The sequence below is a fragment of the Thalassophryne amazonica genome, chromosome 10, assembly GCF_902500255.1.
Source record: "Thalassophryne amazonica chromosome 10, fThaAma1.1, whole genome shotgun sequence".
NCBI classification, from domain to species: Eukaryota; Metazoa; Chordata; class Actinopteri; order Batrachoidiformes; family Batrachoididae; genus Thalassophryne; species Thalassophryne amazonica.
In genome coordinates, this window is record NC_047112.1 from 21,396,949 (window position 1) to 21,419,077 (window position 22,129).

Below are 22,129 nucleotides of genomic sequence, written 5' to 3' on the forward strand. Positions count from 1 at the left end.
GGCCTTTCTGTGTGGAGTTTGTACACTCAACAGAAATATAAACGCAACACTTTTGGTTTTGCTCCCATTTTGTACGAGATGAACTCAAAGATCTAAAACTTTTTCCACATACACAATATCACCATTTCCCTCAAATATTGTTCACAAACCAGTCTAAATCTGTGATAGTGAGCACTTCTCCTTTGCTGAGATAATCCATCCCACCTCACAGGTGTGCCATATCAAGATGCTGATTAGACACCATGATTAGTGCACAGGTGTGCCTTAGACTGCCCACAATAAAAGGCCACTCGGAAAGGTGCAGTTTTGTTTTATTGGGGGGGGGGGATACCAGTCATTATCTGGTGTGACCACCATTTGCCTCATGCAGTGCAACACATCTCCTTCGCATAGAGTTGATCAGGTTGTCAATTGTGGCCTGTGGAATGTTGGTCCACTCCTCTTCAATGGCTGTGCGAAGTTGCTGGATATTGGCAGGAACTGGTACACGCTGTCGTATACGCCGGTCCAGAGAATCCCAGACATGCTCAATGGGTGACATGTCCAGTGAGTATGCCGGCCATGCAAGAACTGGGACATTTTCAGCTTCCAAGAATTGTGTACAGATCCTTGCAACATGGGGCCGTGCATTATCCTGCTGCAACATGAGGTGATGTTCTTGGATGTATGGCACAACAATGGGCCTCAGGATCTCGTCACGGTATCTCTGTGCATTCAAAATGCCATCAATAAAATGCACCTGTGTTCTTCGTCCATAACAGACGCCTGCCCATACCATAACCCCACCGCCACCATGGGCCACTCGATCAACAACATTGATATCAGAAAACCGCTCACCCACACGACGCCACACACGCTGTCTGCCATCTGCCCTGAACAGTGTGAACCCGGGATTCATCCATGAAGAGAACACCTCTCCAACGTGCCAAACGCCAGCGAATGTGAGCATTTGCCCACTCAAGTCGGTTACGACGACGAACTGGAGTCAGGTCGAGACCCCGATGAGGACGACGAGCATGCAGATGAGCTTCCCTGAGACGGTTTCTGACAGTTTGTGCAGAAATTCTTTGGTTATGCAAATCGATTGTTTCAGCAGCTGTCCGAGTGGCTGGTCTCAGATGATCTTGGAGGTGAACATGCTGGATGTGGAGGTCCTGGGCTGGTGTGGTTACACGTGGTCAGCGGTTGTGAGGCTGGTTGGATGTACTGCCAAATTCTCTGAAACGCCTTTGGAGACGGCTTATGGTAGAGAAATGAACATTCAATACACGAGCAACAGCTCTGGTTGACATTCCTGCTGTCAGCATGCCAATTGCACGCTCCCTCAAATCTTGCGACATATGTGGCATTGTGCTGTGTGATAAAACTGCACCTTTCAGAGTGGCCTTTTATTGTGGACAGTCTAAGGCACACCTGTGCACTAATCATGGTGTCTAATCAGCATCTTGATATGGCACACCTGTGAGGTGGGATGGATTATCTCAGCAAAGGAGAAGTGCTCACTATCACAGATTTAGACTGGTTTGTGAACAATATTTGAGGAAAATGGTGATATTGTGTATGTGGAAAAAGTTTTAGATCTTTGAGTTCATCTCATACAAAATGGGAGCAAAACCAAAAGTGTTGCGTTTATATTTTTGTTGAGTGTATGTTCTCCCTATGTTTGCGTGGGTTCCCTCTAGGTGCTCCAGCTTCCTCCCACATCCAAAAACATGTAGGTTAGGTGGATTGGAAACTTTAAATTGTCTGTAGGCAGGTGTAAATGCATTTGTTTGCTTATATGTGGCCCTGCAACAGACTGGCGTCCTGTCCTTGGTGTGCCATGCCTCATGCCCTATGACTGCTGGGATAGGCTCTAGCTCCCCTTAATTGGAGTAAGTGGTTGAAGATGATTAGTGAGTGTTGTTGCTTATCTTCAAACACATACTTCATACAAAACTCAGAACCTTCTTCTAATTTTTGCTTCTGCTCTCCTTTTGTTCACCTCTGAGGATAGAACTATGTACAGTAGGAGAAAACACACCATAGAACAAACCCAGAAACATGAACAGGCTCTTGGGCTAATGGGACCGGTCTGAATCCCTGGACACTGTACATGAGCAGGTGAGAGTCTATGACTCCCCCTGTATGGTGCAGGTTACTTCCCCAGCCAAGACTGGTATGTAAATACTAGGTGGACAAGGACAATGCATGTAGGCTGAATCACACACCTGGAATTGAATCCCAGTCTATATATTTGTAGGTCGTCTCTTATCTCAGAGAGCCACCTGCTCGAGCAGTGATAAAGCCCCCCAAGTGTAATATATATTGATATATTGAGTTAATGTGGGTTCTGTTGAGTGGGTTGCGTGTAGATTTTGCATTCTGACACGTTTAATTTTTCGGCCCTTTGTGCAGTAATTGCTCTGCTCCTCTTGTACGTGCTGGAAAAAGACTTGTGTCTTTGTTTGTTTTTTGATGGCTTTCTGATTGTCTGACTGTAATTCTACTTCTTTGTTGTTCTGTCACTGTGTGTCGACTTTAATTGCAGGTCTTACAGAGCTAATCGATACCAGCAGCAAGATAACTAAGTTATCCAACTGTTTCATTGACTGACTGTCCTTTCTCTCTCCATCTTTCACACTGTCTTCTCATTTCTTTCCCCATTTTTACTCCCCCCCTGCCATCTCTCCCTCTTCCACACCCATTTTTATCTTTTTTTTTTATCTTTAATTTTTTTTTTTTTTTTTTTTTTGTCTGTCTTCCCACTTTGTGCTCTTCCTCTTTGCCATCTGTCATCTCTGTCTCCTCACAATAGGCCGACAGACCTGTCCACCGGAGAAGTTTGATTGCGGCTGGGCTGCCAGTAAATGTGTTTCTTTATCGTGGCGATGCGATGGAGAGAGGGACTGTGAGAATGGGGCCGATGAGGAGCAGTGTGCCGCAGGTAGGTTTTGATGTGTGCGGTGTGGATGGAGGATAAAATCCAATGGTATTTTCAAATTCATTAAATCATACCAATTTATTCGATAAAATGTGAAAAATGTCACAGCTATTTCTCATAACGCAAGATAAAGGTTTCAAAATGCTTGTTTGATTTTTTTTTAAACTCTGCATTAAAAGCGTTTAATCAGTTAGCTAATTTTGTGATCTCCATTCAGAACTTAATTTGATGTCCACTTTAATTTCTTTTAAACATCAGAGGGGAAATAAGTTTGAAAAGCCTTTGACCCTCTGGTGTCCAAGGGCATTTTCTCAATTCCCCATGCTTTCAGTAATTCCCATTTTAAGGTACTTTTATTGAATATAATGCTCATATGTTGCACATCAAAATGTTCAGAACAATCTCAGTTTTCTGAATGTAAGGCGCGTTTTTCTGGCCACAGTTTGATCTGATTACATCCTGCTTCTCGGAGCATTGATTTGTGTATATGTGTATGGCATAATTTATGAAGGCATATTGTTATTGTTATTATCGTTGTTGTTGTTGATGATGTTGTTTTCCTTGTTGGCTTTGAACTGGAAATAAATGTTTGGATTTGGGGGATGATTTGGATTCAGATTCGTGAATTCTTATATTTCATTATATTATATTATATCACTAGGATCCAATGATGCATCATGGATTTGTAAATGCATATAAACCCCCCAAACTCAGTTCTTACACCCTCCTGCCTGTCATATCCCTGTTCTGTTCACATTTGTTGTAAAACACCTAATCCAACTGCTGACTGGGTGAACACCCCTGATCCAGCTAATGGTATGGGTAAAGCTGAGAGACATACACACAGAAATACACGGCTATGTGCCATCTCAGTTGGTGTCAGAAGGGCATTGATTTTCATCAGTGCAAACGTGAAACCTTCTGCATTGATTTTTTTTTTTCAACCTTACTGCACAGACTTGCGCACACAGCATTTTATTCTGGAATAGAGATGACATATGGCATTGCCCTTTCCTAGCAGTGGTCTCTGATATCTAGAAAAAAAAAAACAACTTTCAGTTTAAATGTGAACAGAACACACATATGATCTTTTTAAAGTATGAGTGTCAGACAGTCAACAAGTCTAGATGCTTGTAACTTTTGAGATGGAAGTAATGTTGCAGGAGGTGTTTGCTGTACATGCTACTGTATATGTGTTAGTTGTATACATGTGTACATGTTTTTGCAGTATGTACATGTGTACAAGAACCAAAATGTCAAATATGAAGCACATGCTGTTTTTATTTAATTTTAGAGATCTCAATTTGGGGAAAAATATGCAAATCTGAATTCAGAGCAGGTTTAGCAGAGACAAAAATGCAGAGACGCTTTCAGAGACTAGCACAGCGTTTTTGGTGAGTTTTTTTTCTTTGTCATTTTTTTTAAAGTGCACCCTATTGTGACAGCAGAAACAAAAACGAGTTGCACCGAAGTTGAAAATCCATTTGGGAGTGTGTGTGTGTTTGTTAAAACAGGGCATTGGATGTAAAGGGGATGTATTCACCATGTTCACCAGGTTCATTTGGCTTTGGCATATTGTAGCCCAATGAGATGTCAACCAATCAAAGCCTCCTCTCCTCGTCTTTGCTGTGTTGTTCAGGAAGTTGATGCAAATTAAAGGATTTGTGGTGTGTAGATCTTCTCTCACACAGAAGGTGTATGTGTGGCATGTTGGTGGCAACCACTGGCGTGCTATACATTACTCTCAGGTGATGCTGGTGACTGCTGGCATGTGTGCGCCATGTAACCGCCACCTGCGCGTGACATTCAGCGGTGTTTATCACAGTGTGTCACCTGGGCCTCGTCTGCTGCTTCCTCAGTAGTGTTTTGGCATCTTTGTCTTTTTCCCCATTTTTTTCATGGATTTGGAGTTTCTTAACACCATGGAGTTTTCCAGCTTGAATGTGTACCCACTGGCATGTTTGGGGCAACCGTGTGACAAATGGAGTTGAGTGGCAAGTGAACGTCACCAAAACACTTGCCACACCCTGGCGAGTGCCAGCAAGACTACAAAACTCTATGAACATACTGTCTGTGTTAGAGGGGCTTTGTTGAATTAGCACACAGTGGACAGTGGCCACCAAAGCTCCCTGAGGTGAAACTTTACAGCAGCAGGAGGAGCTGTTGTATTTGCCTTTTTTTTTCTCCCTCTTCTGGCCTCCTTTTTTTTTTTTTTTTTTTTTTTTGCTTTGCCAAGACTGGCCAAAATACACCCCGATATTAATATTGCATTGCTGGAGGTGACAACATGTGCAGATGTTCTGAACCTGCTTATATAAGTTGCATCTGATTATTGCTCTCTTTGCACAGTGTGAGACAGCACTGCACTTTAGACCAGGTTTTTTGGTGGACTAAGGCACATTTTAGTGACAGAAAATATCAGCTGGAGGTAAAACCTCTGCTTTGTTCCAGGTGGAACATTAAACCCCCAGAGTGTCTTCTTTGGCTTCTGTTATATTGATACAACGATAGCACTATAGATACGTCCAGCGTTGAAGTGTCGTCTTTGTGCACTGTCGTCATAAAAGAGCACCTGATCTCTGGATTTCCATCACAGCCAAATCCACTCATGTGTGAAGTAAAAACCAGTTCTGACAGATCATTGAAATTTAGGAGTTTGAAAACAGTCGCCTCTGATTCATTAACACCGTGGACTCCAGTTCACTCTTTTTATTTTATTTTCATTCTGTGTATTGACACAGAGGACAATCACAAACATGCTCTTTGTTTCGTCTCTTGGACCTTTGTGAACCTGCTTTCCTGGCGGATAAAGTGCTTAATAAAGCTGAGAAATGTTTGATGGTACCTGATTTGCTGCCTGATGTGGTTTGAGAGTTTATGTCTGAGACCTGTGCTCATATAATAACCTACAGAAATGGAGCGTTTGATCCGCTGGTTCAAGACGACTGTGTTGACTATTAACAGGTTTGTCTGGAAAAGACGTGCACAAAGTTCACGCACAAAAGGTTCATTTCACCGTGACACCATCACAACAGCGGCTGTAATATATTGTATTTGTATTGGCACGATTTACTCAGAATCTGCAGAATTTAGACACTCCAAAATTTGGATCATAATGTCTCACTTCCTCTAATTGAAACTTCGAGGGTTTGAGTCTTGACAAGCTAGGTTGCCTTTTCATAGCCAAGTAATATTCAGTACCTACTCTGCTTATTTTTCCTTAATTGTCTGTAGGTGTGTGTGCGGGTGTGAATGTGTTTGTCTATCTAAATGTGGCCCTGCAACAGACTGGCGTGCTTTCCATGGTGTACCTCGCGTCACGCCCTATGACTGCTGGGATAGGCTCTACCCCCTCCCCCCCTTAATTAGAGTAAGTGGTTGAAGATGAATGAGTGTATTTTTATAATGACAATAATAAAATCTCATTGTGAACAATAAAAGTATTTGGCTTGAACCTCCAAGAAACCAGTCATGGGCAGTTGTACACTGGCTGCACTAGAACAACACACCTGATGCACCTGAACCTGGAGCCCCCCCCCTAAAAAAAGGGTGAGTTCCATACTTGTTTTAATGAGCACTGGGGATGTGGCCAGTTTGTTTCCTCACCTCTTTATACCTTCTCCAAAGATTATTCACGTGCCTGGTAGGCGGTACCCATCAGGTCCCAGATGGGACTTGAACCAGCGATCTTCTGCATAGAAGACCATTTCTGTAACCACTGAGCATCACACCTCATGGTAACTGGTTCATATTTGTGAATTAAAGCATAACACAAATTCTGGATATTTTTAGTGTCACTGTATGACCTAAAGTATGACGTAGTTTTGCAAAGCGGTGAGTACTCCACACGCAGCTCACTAGTCTTGAATAAATTGTTTAAAATGATTGATTGATTGACTAAAGAACAACCTGTAACTGAGAATAATGGAGGAAACAAAGCTGAAGTGAATTCTTCTCACAATCCGAAGTTGCTTTAGACAGCTGTTGGGCCTATAATGAAGTAGCCATCTGACCAGAGAGTTGTAGGTTCTGTCTCTGACTGGAAGGACTGGAATGAATGTTGGATGGATGAAGATTTTATTTTCTTATTTTGCTATCTTCGCCTCTGCCCCCCACCCACTCCCCACCTTTCCCTCCCTCATCAGCTACAATTTGACTACAGCAAACATTAATTGTGGCTGATAATCCAAATGATGAATAAAACATGGATCCAGGAAGAATGGTTCATTATTATATTTAGACGAGGCCTCTGAAAAAAAGGTTTCCGAGCTTTTCATTTATGTTAATGATGGAGTGCAGTTTGTTTCGAACCACGCACCGCTGTAGCACACCATGTGTTCACATTTGTTTGCTTCAGGGTGTGTGTTGGGCTTTCAGGTTTGTTTGCAGAATACTAATATTATTCATTTATAGGAATATGTAATGAAAATTTAAATGAATTGTGAATGAATGAATGTAAATGAATGCATGTATATGTGCATGTTCTTCAAGCCCACTGAGACTCTGCAGTAATAGTAATAAATTAAAAACTGTGTTTCTGATGCTGTTCGTTGTCCCATCTGAAAGTGTACAATTTACTAGATGTGGACAGAGATCCATAATTTCACCTGTGAAGTGACGTGCGTGCCTTCTCATTGTTATGTGTGTGCATTTGTTTTGTAGTTAAGATAATTAACTGGATCATCTGCAAAAAATATGACTTTTTCTTCTATTTTCCACCTTCATTTCTCTCAGCTCTCCTAAAACATGACTAATAACTTTGAGTAATCCTCCCCGTGAAGAAGCAAGCAAACATCAGTTCGCTGCTGGAGGGTAATAAGATCACGTTCTCTGAAATGAGCACAGTCACTCGTGTGAGGAGGCAAGTTTTTCGTCTTACCTTTCAAATAAGAGTGGAGTTAATTAAATTTTTTCACGAGAGGAGGGATTAATTCACTCCCACACACACACCTCCCAAAAAGGGAGAAAAAAGCTAGTTAAATCTGTATTCTTTATGACTTTAGCCGTCTCACACAGAGGAGGTGTGCAGCATGTAAGTGGGAACCATTGGCGTGCTACACTCGCCAGCACTTCAATCAATCAATCAATCAATTTTTTATATAGCGCCAAATCACAACAAACAGTTGCCCCAAGGCGCTTTATATTGTAAGGCAAGGCCATACAATAATTACGTAAAACCCCAACGGTCAAAACGACCCCCTGTGAGCAAGCACTTGGCTACAGTGGGAAGGAAAAACTCCCTTTTAACAGGAAGAAACCTCCAGCAGAACCAGGCTCAGGGAGGGGCAGTCTTCTGCTGGGACTGGTTGGGGCTGAGGGAGAGAACCAGGAAAAAGACATGGTGTGGAGGGGAGCAGAGATCGATCACTAATGATTAAATGCAGAGTGGTGCATACAGAGCAAAAAGAGAAAGAAACAGTGCATCATGGGAACCCCCCAGCAGTCTACGTCTATAGCAGCATAACTAAGGGATGGTTCAGGGTCACCAGATCCAGCCCTAACTATAAGCTTTAGCAAAAAGGAAAGTTTTAAGCCTAATCTTAAAAGTAGAGAGGGTGTCTGTCTCCCTGATCCGAATTGGGAGCTGGTTCCACAGGAGAGGAGCCTGAAAGCTGAAGGCTCTGCCTCCCATTCTACTCTTACAAACCCTAGGAACTACAAGTAAGCCTGCAGTCTGAGAGCAAAGCGCTCTATTGGGGTGATATGGTACTACGAGGTCCCTAAGATAAGATGGGACCTGATTATTCAAAACCTTATAAGTAAGAAGAAGAATTTTATTACCGCCATTACTGCCGCATGTGCGCGGCGTTCAGTGGTGTTTAATATAATGCATCATCTGGAGCATCCTGGCCAGTATATTGCCAGCTTTGTCTATATTGTGTTTTTTTTATTACTGATTTTATCCTGGATTTGTAGTTTCTAAACAACCGGTGCTTTCCAGCCTGTCCCACAGAGGATGTGGCCTAAGGGGCAACCACATGACACGTGAAGTTGAGTAGAGTGTGTTTTGGTCTTGTTCAAAGCACACTTTGGCGAGTGCTGGCAACCATGTGGCATCGTTTGGCTTGTATGTGGTGGATAATGATGAATTGGATGGCGAGTGCTCCAAGGACCCCTACACGCCACAGACACGCTGTCTTTGTGGGAGTAGCTCTAGTACCTTGGAACTTTGTTTTTCTTTTTTGGTTGACCTGTTTTTGTTTGTGAAATAATGTTCTTTTTCTTTTTATACATTTTATGGTTATGGACATTATGGCAGTTATACGAGTTATGGTTATGGAAGTCACATTGACATCAAATGCTCTTGTGTGACAAGGAAAGTAAACATCTTGTTGCTTGGCAACACAGAAGATATGTTACCGTCTGTTTCCATTAGTGACAAAATGGTGTCAAAATGTGTTGGGATGAGACAGTTTATGGTGAGGCGTGTGTCCCTCATACAGGCCCCTGAAGCTGGTGCTTATCCCCTGATACAGTAGGGTGATGCAGAAAAGCATCTCGACTTCCCTCTGGACAGAACACCACCCCATCACCGGTTACTTTCCAAGCCAGAGCTGGTAGACATTTACAGCTGGGTGGACTGGGATGATGCTAGTGGCACATCTTGTCCAAGGACACAGACATGCTGATGCACCTGGAATCGAACTCCAGTCTTTATAGTGATAATCCAACTCCAATCCCACCTGCAGAGCTCTGTGGGATTATATCAACAAACCATCGTCTCCACTGTCCTTGAGGAAAACACTGAATCCATATTAAGTTACAGCATTCAGATAAAGCACACAGTCAACTCATTACTGACTTGGCTAAAGTTTCAGAATTCAACCAGTTCTTAGTCCTGCCTGTGCACCCTGTTATTGATGTTGCAATAAGCAGGATCCTCACAGGACTGAACAGGTTATTTTTGAGTCCACATGCTGCCACGATTCTCATTTCATTGTGATAATCACAAAATGTGCGGCTGCCCTCTCCCTAGGTGGGTTTCTGTCACCCTCCAAATTGCACAACTAGAACTCTCGAATTGAAAATACTCTTAATTGAAGTGTGTGTGTGTGTGCTCACATGAGGTGGTTTATTGGGGGCAAAAAAGGCCTTATAAAAAATGTGGAATGAAAACACCTTTTCTATGATTACACTAAACTCAATTTTTCAACGGATTTTGAATAATTTGGGGCATTGAATCCAAATTGGTGTTAGTTGTTGCCAATTACATCACGTTTTTGAGATATGAAAACATATTTCTCATACCAAGCACTGACGCAAAGCTGCAGTTTCACACATTTCTTCGGCGCCATAAACAATATTACAGCTCTTTGTTCACATTTCACACACCTGGATTATAAGATATGCTTTTGAAGCTGCTTTTGTGAGTGATTAGTGGTGTCAGACTTGCGAGTGAATGAGCAACTTTTGCATAATCCATCAGTAAGGAACATGCAGATTGCAAGCAAACGTGATGTGATGGAGGAAATCTGAGCATGGATTTGGATTCAGCAACCCAAAATTACCCTAAATCAGTTCTCAAAGTCCATGCAAGAAGATTTTTGTCGCTGTTGTTGACCAGGGTTATAGGTCACACAGAGCGAGTCACATGATATCCTAAAATATGTGACATGGTGCATGTGGGCTAGGGAGATGGAGAGTTTGTTAAATGTTGAGATATTACCGTAATATTGGATACAAAAACTATATGGAAATATTTAAGGATTTATTGATCCGTCGCCACGACTATCGTAATTACAGTTATCGCAAGAGCCTTGCGATAACTGCGATAAGATGGTTATCATGAGAGGACAAAACCCAGAAGTCGCATTCAGTCACTGTTGTTTTCTGTTGACTTTTTGTGCAAATCTGTTCTGGAAATCTAGCTTCTGTCTGTCTGGATGACTTTGAGCAGTCAGTCTGGACATTTAAAACACTCCGTGGAGGAAGTCGGGAGACAGAGAGGCTGTCCTGGAAATCCAGCTTCTGTCTGTCTGGACGACTTTGAGCAGTCAGTCTGGACATTTAAAACACTCCGTGGAGGAAGTCGGGAGACAGAGAGGCTGTTCTGGAAATCCAGCTTCTGTCTGTCTGGACGACTTTGAGCAGTCAGTCCGGACATTTAAAACACTCCGTGGAGGAAGTCGGGAGACAGAGAGGCTGTTCTGGAAATCCAGCTTCTGTCTGTCTGGACGACTTTGAGCAGTCAGTCCGGACATTCAAAACACTCCGTGGAGGAAGTCGGGAGGCAGAGAGGCTGTTCCGGAAATCTAGCTTCTGTCTGTCTGGACGACTTTGAGCAGTCAGTCCGGACATTCAAAACACTCCATGGAGGAAGTCGGGAGGCAGAGAGGCTGTTCTGGAAATCTAGCTTCTGTCTGTCTGGACGACTTTGAGCAGTCAGTCCGGACATTTAAAACACTCCGTGGAGGAAGTCGGGAGGCAGCGAGGCTGTTCTGGAAATCTAGCCTCTGTCTGTCTGGACGACTTTGAGCAGTCAGTCCGGACATTCAAAACACTCAGTGGAGGAAGTCGGGAGGCAGAGAGGCTGTTCTGGAAATCTAGCTTCTGTCTGTCTGGACGACATTGAGCAGTCAGTCCGGACATTCAAAACACTCCGTGGAGGACGTTGGGACGCAGAGAGGCTGTTCTGGAAATCTAGCTTCTGTCTGTCTGGACGACTTTGAGCAGTCAGTCCGGACATTTAAAATACTCCGTGGAGGAAGTCGGGAGACAGAGAGGCTGTTCTGGAAATCCAGCTTTTGTCTATCTGCACGACTTTGAGCAGTCAGTCCGGACATTTAAAACACTCCATGGAGGAAGTCGGGAGACAGAGAGGCTGTTCTGGAAATCCAACTTCTGTCTGTCTGGACGACTTTGAGCAGTCAATCCGGACATTCAAAACACTCAGTGGAGGAATTCGGGAGGCAGAGAGTTTGTTCTGGAAATCTAGCTTCTGTCTGTCTGGATGACTTTGAGCAGTCAGTCCGGACATTCAAAACACTCAGTGGAGGAAGTCGGGAGGCAGAGAGGCTGTTCTGGAAATCCAGCTTCTGTCTGTCTGGATGACTTTGAGCAGTCAGTCCAGACATTCAAAACACTCAGTGGAGGAAGTCGGGAGGCAGAGAGGCTGTTCTGGAAATCTAGCTTCTGTCTGTCTGGACGACTTTGAGCAGTCAGTCCGGACATTCAAAGCACTCTGTGGAGGAAGTCGGGAGGCAGAGAGGCTGTTCTGGAAATCTAGCTTCTGTCTGTCTGGACGACTTTGAGCAGTCAGTCCGGACATTCAAAACACTCCGTGGAGGAAGTCGGGAGACAGAGAGGCTGATCTGGAAATTTAGCTTCTGTCTGTCTGGACGACTTTGAGCAGTCAGTCCGGACATTTAAAACACTCCGTGGAGGAAGTCGGGAGACAGAGAGGCTGATCTGGAAATTTAGCTTCTGTCTGTCTGGACGACTTTGAGCAGTCAGTCCGGACATTTAAAACACTCCGTGGAGGAAGTCGGGAGGCAAAGAGGCTCCTGGGGGCCCTCAGGACCTGTTGCTCTTTTCACATCAGCCCAGCCTGTTCTGGTACTTTACAGCTGGATCGATGGCCGTGGGGGAAATGTTGCTCGATGTTTTACAGCAGGTCAGAGTGGGTGAACGAGAGGAGGACATTTTATGTGTTAGGAGTTATTTTTTATGTTGTGCCTGAGTTAAAAATGGTAAGACAGAGAGGAAATAAAGTGGGTGTTTTTTTGTCGGTGGTTTATTGCAGTTTGATTTTGAGGAAACATTCCAGCTGAACTGAATGAGAAACATATACACATATTGGTAACCTCATAGATCCTCATTTTAACACAATCCAGCACAACAGTCCTGTGATAAATACTAACTGTGTGGACGTAATTGACAGTCAGGGACTGATTCAAACACTGAGGTCATTTTTAAGGCCGGATGGTGTGTGATTGGATTCCATTACATGCACCGTGCTTCTAACATTGTTACACCTCCATCCAAGAAGCTGCACAAAATATTGGAAACATAAATAACATAAACGACTTATGAATAGAATTTTGTGTGGCAAATAATAAACATCAATGAAAATGAGCACAGTAGCATATTAAACAATTCCTAAAAGGAGGAGGAGTATTGAATCAGCCAATGCTATATCTGTGAGCCATTCAGAAGCACTCAGCGCACAGAGGAGGCGGGAACCAACCAGTTTTCAATCTCTTGTAAAAGTTCAAAGGTCGCCGTTAAGCTCACGCAAGACTTTGAGAGGTTAAAAAAATATATTATATATAATATTCTTCCTTGACAGGAAGAGGACTTACTTTGGCTATTTGCCCGGAATGCGCTGTGATTGGTCGAATGTGGTGACATCATCACATGGCCCACTTTAGCGGGTCAGTGGCTTTTGAATATTGTCGTGACACTTTTTTTTCTTTTTTGCTATTTGTAACCCTACCCCTTCCCCTAACCCTAAACATACCCCCCCCCCCCCATCACTCTTTCGTGCTTTCGAGACAGCCAGGTGAAAACCATTCGGAAGATTCAGATGGCTTTCAGTGAAGATACTCTGGGCATCACACAGATTAAGGATCATTACAACCGGATTAAAGACGGTCCACAGCGGCGCAGGGCGCGCAGGGCGCACCGTGCTCCGAGCGGCCATCGACAGGCTGAAACGACCAGATCATTTCCAAAGTGAAGGCTGTGTTGATCCGGGACATCGTGTGACTACCAGAGAAATTGTGGAAGAGGTGTACATCAGCACTTTTGCGGCACATTCCACTGTTACAGGAGATTTTGTAATGAAAGACGTGCGGAGGAATTCGCGCATCGGGATGGAGCCGCTCATGGCGCACAACAAAAAGCACGTCCGTGTTGGAAGTCTCACAGGACAAGTTGTGACATGCCCAGCTGTTACACAATTTCTCGGATACTCACTCGACTGAAAAGCCACCGAAAGCCGTCTGAATCTTCCGAATGGTTTCCAGCACGGACAAGCTTTTGTTGTGCGCCATGAGCGGCTCCGTACCGCCCACAGGTCTGCCCACAGGCGAATGACGCAGCCGACAGGCGTGAAAAAGCTCACGCATGCACACGAAGGTTCAAGCTTGGCTGATGCAATCACACATGATTCAAATCCATATAGTTTTTTAAAAAAATAAAAAGGTCAGATAGTTTTCTAACAGTCCTCATATTAATACAATCACATTGGTTCAGAATGAAAAACTTATGCTATTCTATTTATGCTATGCTAACAACAACTGCCTTCTTCTGCCCACTAGTGGCAGCACCACTTACAAACCACCACTACTAATTCTTATAATAAAAGGTATGGGTTGTCGCGGAGCCACGTCACTTCCGGCGAAGTGGCCAATTCGAAGGCGAAAATTTGTACATCCACAACTGGCCACCTGATGAAAACAAGCTTGGGCTGCATTGATTGTCTGTTGAAATCAGCTGGGGTTTTTGGTCTCTAACTTGCTTCTAACAGCCAGCTGATGGCTCATTATTGCCTGGAACGATGAAATTTAAACACCAAGCTGACCTGAAATGAACCATTGTACATTAAATTGACTTTATTGACGAGTCTGACCCCTTTGAAAAGTGACCAAATTACATGTATTTGTATTGAGCTCGGCAATGTTTTCATCAGAAAGAAATGGCCACCAGGGGGCGCTCGGTGTAAAGTCCCTGAATCATATTGAAGCCAGTGTATCTTGATAGATATCAGATGTGTTTAAAAGGGAGAGCTGCCCACCCTTAATGACTAGTGTGTTACACTTTATTACATTATGAAGTTGTTACTATGGTTCAGGCTACTGTTTGTATATAAAGCAGCTCCTGGCAGTACAACATGTATCTTATCTTATGTTATCTAGGTAATAGGTAATCCATCGTACACGATGGTCAGTGTAAGCGCTGCTCCATTATTTGATAAGGAGCCATGTGCATGAGAATTTGATTCAATACAAAGATTGTGTGCAGTTATATATAGTCTTGTGGTTCAAAAAATGAGGTGGGCTTTATAGATAATTGGCAAAGCTTCTGGGGAAAACCTGGTCTTGTTAGGAGAGACGGCATCCATCCCACTTTGGATGGAGCAGCTCTCATTTCTAGAAATCTGGCCAATTTTCTTAAATCCTCCAAACCGTGACTATCCAGGGTTGGGACCAGGAAGTAGAGTTGTAGTCTTACACACCTCTCTGCAGCTTCTCTCCCCCTGCCATCCCCTCATTACCCCATCCCCGTAGAGACGGTGCCTGCTCCCAGACCACCAATAACCAGCAAAAATCTATTTAAGCATAAAAATTGAATATGTTAGTTTAAATGAGTCAACACCCCCGAGTCACACTAACTGCCAGAATGCTCGTAGCACGGGCCGAGGCGGAGGATTAGCAGCAATCTTCCATTCCAGCTTATTAATTAATCAAAAACCCAGACAGAGCTTTAATTCATTTGAAAGCTTGCCTCTTAGTCTTGTCCTTCCAAATTGGAAGTCCCAAAAACCAGTTTTATTTGTTATTATCTATCGTCCACCTGGTCGTTACTGTGAGTTTCTCTGTGAATTTTCAGACCTTCTGTCTGACTTAGTGCTTAGCTCAGATAAGATAATTATAGTGGGCGATTTTAACATCCACACAGATGCTGAGAATGACAGCCTCAACACTGCATTTAATCTATTATTAGACTCAATTGGCTTTGCTCAAAATGTAAATGAGTCCACCCACCACTTTAATCATATCTTAGATCTTGTTCTGACTTATGGTATGGAAATTGAAGACTTAACAGTATTCCCTGAAAACTCCCTTCTGTCTGATCATTTCTTAATAACATTTACATTTACTCTGATGGACTACCAAGCAGTGGGGAATAAGTTTCATTACACGAGAGGTCTTTCAGAAAGCACTGTAACTAGGTTTAAGGATATGATTCCTTCTTTATGTTCTCTAATGCCATATACCAAGACAGTGCAGAGTAGCTACCTAAACTCTGTAAGTGAGATAGAGTATCTCGTCAATAGTTTTACATCCTCATTGAAGACAACTTTGGATGCTGTAGCTCCTTTGAAAAAGAGAGCCTTAAATCATAAGTGCCTGACTCCGTGGTATAACTCACAAACTCGCAGCTTAAAGCAGATAACCCGTAAGTTGGAGAGGAAATGGCGTCTCACTAATTTAGAAGATCTTCACTTAGCCTGGAAAAAGAGTCTGTTGCTCTATAAAAAGCCCTCCGTAAAGCTAGGACATCTTACTACTCATCACTAATTGAAGAAAATAAGAACAACCCCAGGTTTCTTTTCAGCACTGTAGCCAGGCTGACAAGAGTCAGAGCTCTATTGAGCCGAGTATTCCTTTAACTTTAACTAGTAATGACTTCATGACTTTCTTTGCTAATAAAATTTTAACTATTAGAGAAAAATTACTCATAACCATCCCAAAGACGTATCGTTATCTTTGGCTGCTTTCAGTGATGCTGGTATTTGGTTAGACTCTTTCTCTCCGATTGTTCTGTCTGAGTTATTTTCATTAGTTACTTCATCCAAACCATCAACATGTCTATTAGACCCCATTCCTACCAGGCTGCTCAAGAAAGCCCTACGATTTTTAATGCTTCGATCTTAAATATGATCAATCTATCTTTATTAGTTGGCTATGTACCACAGGCTTTTAAGGTGGCAGTAATTAAACCATTACTTAAAAAGCCATCACTTGACCCAGCTATCTTAGCTAATTATAGGCCAATCTCCAACCTTCCTTTTCTCTCAAAAATTCTTGAAAGGGTAGTTGTAAAACAGCTAACTGATCATCTGCAGAGGAATGGTCTATTTGAAGAGTTTCAGTCAGGTTTTAGAATTCATCATAGTACAGAAACAGCATTAGTGAAGGTTACAAATGATCTTCTTATGGCCTCAGACAGTGGACTCATCTCTGTGCTTGTTCTGTTAGACCTCAGTGCTGCTTTGATACTGTTGACCATAAAATTTTATTACAGAGATTAGAGCATGCCATAGGTATTAAGGGCACTGCGCTGCGGTGGTTTTAATCATATTTATCTAATAGATTACAATTTGTTCATGTAAATGGGGAATCTTCTTCACAGACTAAGGTTAATTATGGAGTTCCACAAGGTTCTGTGCTAGGACCAATTTTATTCACTTTATACATGTTTCCCTTAGGCAGTATTATTAGACAGCATGACTTAAATTTTCATTGTTACGCAGATGATACCCAGCTTTATCTATCCATGAAGCCAGAGGACACACACCAGTTAGCTAAACTGCAGGATTGTCTTACAGACATAAAGACATGGATGACCTCTAATTTCCTGCTTTTAAACTCAGATAAAACTGAAGTTATTGTACTTGGCCCCACAAATCTTAGAAACATGGTGTATAACCAGATCCTTACTCTGGATGGCATTACCCTGACCTCTAGTAATACTGTGAGAAATCTTGGAGTCATTTTTGATCAGGATATGTCATTCAATGCGCATATTAAACAAATATGTAGGACTGCTTTTTTGCATTTACGCAATATCTCTAAAATTAGAAAGGTCTTGTCTCAGAGTGATGCTCAAAAACTAATTCATGCATTTATTTCCTCTAGGCTGGGACTATTGTAATTCATTATTATCAGGTTGTCCTAAAGTTCCCTGAAAAGCCTTCAGTTAATTCAAAATGCTGCAGCTAGAGTACTAACGGGGACTAGAAGGAGAGAGCATATCTCACCCATATTGGCCTCTCTTCATTGGCTTCCTGTTAATTCTAGAATAGAATTTAAAATTCTTCTTCTTACTATAAGGTTTTGAATAATCAGGTCCCATCTTATCTTAGGGACCTCATAGTACCATATCACCCCAATAGAGCGCTTCGCTCTCAGACTGCAGGCTTACTTGTAGTTCCTAGGGTTTGTAAGAGTAGAATGGGAGGCAGAGCCTTCAGCTTTCAGGCTCCTCTCCTGTGGAACCAGCTCCCAATTCAGATCAGGGAGACAGACACCCTCTCTACTTTTAAGATTAGGTTTAAAACTTTCCTTTTTGCTAAAGCTTATAGTTAGGGCTGGATCAGGTGACCCTGAACCATCCCTTAGTTATGCTGCTATAGACTTAGACTGCTGGGGGGTTCCCATGATGCGTTGTTTCTTTCTCTTTTTGCTCTGTATGCACCACTCTGCATTTAATCATTAGTGATCGATCTCTGCTCCCCTCCACAGCATGTCTTTTTCCTGGTTCTCTCCCTCAGCCCCAACCAGTCCTAGCAGAAGACTGCCCCTCCCTGAGCCTGGTTCTGCTGGAGGTTTCTTCCTGTTAAAAGGGAGTTTTTCCTTCCCACTGTCGCCAAGTGCTTGCTCACAGGGGGTCGTTTTGATCGTTGGGGTTTTTACGTAATTATTGTATGGCTTTGCCTTACAATATAAAGTGCCTTGGTGCAACTGTTTGTTGTGATTTGGCGCTATATAAATAAAATTGATTGATTGATTGATTATATCAGAATTTTTTAATGAACCTAACTTTTGTAAAACAAGGTCTAAACTGGAATTGAAGCCATTAAAATTTGGGGTACATACAGTAAAAAAGAGTGCAACCCAGACTTCCCACACCTTTATTAAGTATTACTTTTGTTGATACAATTTTCACAAAACCTGTTGAACAGAGATTAAATTACAAAAATGTATTACATCAGTTCATTATACACATCCTGTACGTGCCATGCCAAGTTCTAAATAAGGTTCCTGATTTAGAACTTTATTAATGTTATGTTAAAGATTGGTCGCCATATGTAATTGTATCAAAAGCTTTGAAATGCTGAACCATTGCTTCATATTGATACAGTGGTTCAAAAGGCTTCAGTTTCTCCTTCACTAATTTTCAGAAATAAAATAAATCAGCAACCACTACTTATTACCACATGTGCCCGGATAGACTTACAGTGAATCAGTACATTAAATAACGTGTGATGACCATAAACACTAACTTACTGAAGAACGAAGCAGAGAGTAACTCACTTGGATCTCACATAACGTCAAATCTCATACCTGATGCCTGTGATCTGTGAATGTTCCCGCATCCAAATCACCAGTTTCGTCCGTTTCTATTGTCAATCTGCAGAGTTTGACTTCTTTTGTTTGGCTGTGGTACAGAGTTGTTTGTTTGTTTTTGTTTGGTAGCGCTTTATAAACATATGATATTTAATGTGCGCCTTTAAAACAGACTGATTTACAGCACATGCAAAACACTTTGGCATAAATTTAAAAATGCATAAATATGCAAAAATGTCCACTAAATTCTCTCATTCTTATATCTCAAAATAGTTGTCAATCAAAATGGGATTCAGCCTTTCGACTGATTGTCCAATCATTGTGCGGAGGTCCAGAGTCCAGGCCTGCCCACAGCTCTATTCACCCCCAGAGACGCTCGCCATCCGGAGGCGGGACAGAATTGTGGCATTTATCCAATGACCGGCGAGTTTCGAGGCAATGAAAAAAACTCTTCCAGGCAGTCCCACTGAAGTTAACAGATGTTCGGCTTCTACAGGCAAACGCACTGACCACAGACCGTATGAGAAAAGATTTATGAGAAGTTAACCAAACAGAGTTATTTGATTTGTGATAAAGTATCTGATTCTGAATAAACCCGTCTTCAAGATGTACGTGTTCTAACCGATTTGTAGTCAATGAAATGTTAACAAACTGTACATATTTGACCACTTAATTTTCTGACATTTTAGGGGAAGCTGAGCTTCCCTTGTAGTCTTAGAGAAACCACCTCTGAATGCTAACTATGTTTAACGGTTACCACTTGAGGTACATGGATAATGGTTGACATCAGTGGTAGCTTATGGTAACTGTGTCCTTAACCGTATCCACTAGAGCCTGACCGATATATTGGCCGGCCGATATTATCGGCAGCTCTCAGTTGAATGGAGCTTTGACTCCATTCAACTGAGAGCCGCTTACACCCCTGCTTAAATGTGTTCATCACCGGCCCCCGTAGTTCGCCGTCACACTGCACTGATCGGCTGACAAAGGCATACAAGTAAGTTTATAAGGATCTATATCCTTATCCTGAACCTATATCAAAGTTGCAGCAACAAGAGGTACAAGATCAGATGTATTTCACAACTCTTTTCAAGGTTATGTATTTGCTAATTTCACAAAGGTTTAAGTCTTGATTGCATTTTTTTAACTTGAAAATTCTACTCTGTTATAAAGTTAATCAATATGAGGACAATGCTTCAGCTTTTAGCTCATACCTTTTTTTGTTAAGAGTCCAAAAAAGAACATTTTATTCATTTAAAAAAATAATAATAATATCGTCTGATTTATCAGCTATCGGCAAATCAGCCAATTTATCGATTATCTGCATTTTTTTCATCCAAATATCGTTATCGGCATCAGCCTCAAAAAAATCCATATCGGTCGGGCTCTAGTATCCACCATCGCTGGTGTCAAGCTAGGTTAGGCATGACTGCATATGCTAACAGCAGTAGCTGTTGGTGTTTTCTTTAATACAAGAATATAAATATAGCAATGTCTGGCATAAATGGCTATGAAAAAAGGTGCAACTGTCCTGGAATGTGGGTGTGACTAATAATTATGTTGCTAACAGCACCCACATATACACAGAATTTTATCAATTATTTTATATTACATAGTAATGTGTGTTACAAGAACCCATTTTTACAAAACCCTGACAATGTCTGTTTGCACAGGATTCCTAAGAGTGGACAAAGCCAGCATTTTAAAATATTTTTGACATTAAAGGTTGGGGGGTTTTGGGCTTTGGAAGAGTTATGCACTCCAGTAAGTGCCATGTTTGCCTTGTTTTACCAACATTTTCAATAAAGGATGGGAGCACACAGACACAGTGGGTTTCTTTCCATTACAGTCTGGGTCATTTATAACCCACTGACTGCCCTCACTGTGCACATAGGCGTAATGTATCGTTCACAGGCGCACAAATGGGCTCACCTTGCACCCGCAGGCATTTCCACTCTCTTTGGACTCCTGCACCGATTCTCAGCCCAGCCGTCAGACTGAGAATATTATTCACCCCCCGTCACTAAAACTCATCCCAGCCCCTTCTCCACCTTGCACGTGCACATACATGCATGCACAAACACATGCAGGGTCACATGGCAATGAGAGAGGAACCCCATTAAAGACACAAACAAAGTGGTAAAAGAACTTTGCTAAAGCATCAAACACTGCAACAGAACACAGAAGAGTCAAAGGAAATAATGAACAACTGATCATCTTAGTGTTGGTAGTTTTTTTTTATCAAATTTTTGGGTTACGGTGCTGATAAGTGCTGAACTAATACAATTTCAAAGAAAATTTTAAATCATGAAACTGCCTTATGACGTTTAAAAACAAAAAACCTCTGGTGACGTTTGTGATCTGTCAAACTTAATAACAAAAATAATAATAAAAAAAAAAGTTTAATAAAAGTGTAATAAAAAAGTTATTATATATTAAGTTATTTCATGTCAAGTAATCTTGTCAGCATGTTATGTTAAAATCAGTTCATTCTTTTTATTTTCTTTTTTTTTTAAGAACAACCCGACAAATTCACAAGCATGACTAATATGCGATAATAGTGGCTGTTTACATGCATGAAAATGTCAGTCAGGTAAATTGGTCATTTTTACAAAATTGATAATTTATTCCATGTAAAATTAAATTATTGTAAAGTAGCTTTACTTTTGTAATATAATCAGAAAATTATAGATCATTTTATTGCTAGTAAAGTATTTGGGGGGGGGGGGCTGCTTGACAGATATAATGGTTTTGCTCCTCGAGATTGTAAGTTCATGTTGCATTCAAAGGAAATCAGGAATTCAGAATTTCTGCCTTCACATATTTCATGTTAAATAAAGCTATGATTAAATGTTAGGTTCCTCACTGACTCATTTCGGCAAATCATAAGTAAAAATGTTGAGTTTAACTCATGTTAGTATTGACAACTGATGGAGCTGACCTGTGTGAGTGTCGTCTAACTTGCCCAGTGAAATTTGTGTAACATTTGTCCAGGTTTTACCTAGTGTTCTTCCAAACAGTATCTCTTGTGGCCTGTCTTTGCTAGCTGTGTCTATTGCCGTCTGTCTGTTTCTACTTTTTTTTTTGGCTCTTGCAATCACAATTGAAGGTCTACCATGTTTGATGGTATCCATGGAGCTAACACTAGCATATGTAGCATAGCAGTGGCATACAAACCATGAACAGCAAA

The 22,129-nt window shown here is 41.8% G+C and overlaps 1 protein-coding gene across 5 annotated transcripts in view; it reads left to right on the forward strand.

Moving 5' to 3' along the window:
• Positions 1–22,129, forward strand: part of lrp8 (low density lipoprotein receptor-related protein 8, apolipoprotein e receptor) — a 564,614-nt gene that overhangs the window by 372,074 nt on the left and 170,411 nt on the right. For all 5 annotated transcript variants that reach the window (XM_034179535.1, XM_034179536.1, XM_034179537.1 and 2 more), the window contains exon 4: positions 2,798–2,926. In XM_034179535.1, the coding sequence (XP_034035426.1) occupies positions 2,798–2,926 (129 nt within the window). The remainder of the gene's footprint in view (positions 1–2,797; positions 2,927–22,129) is intronic.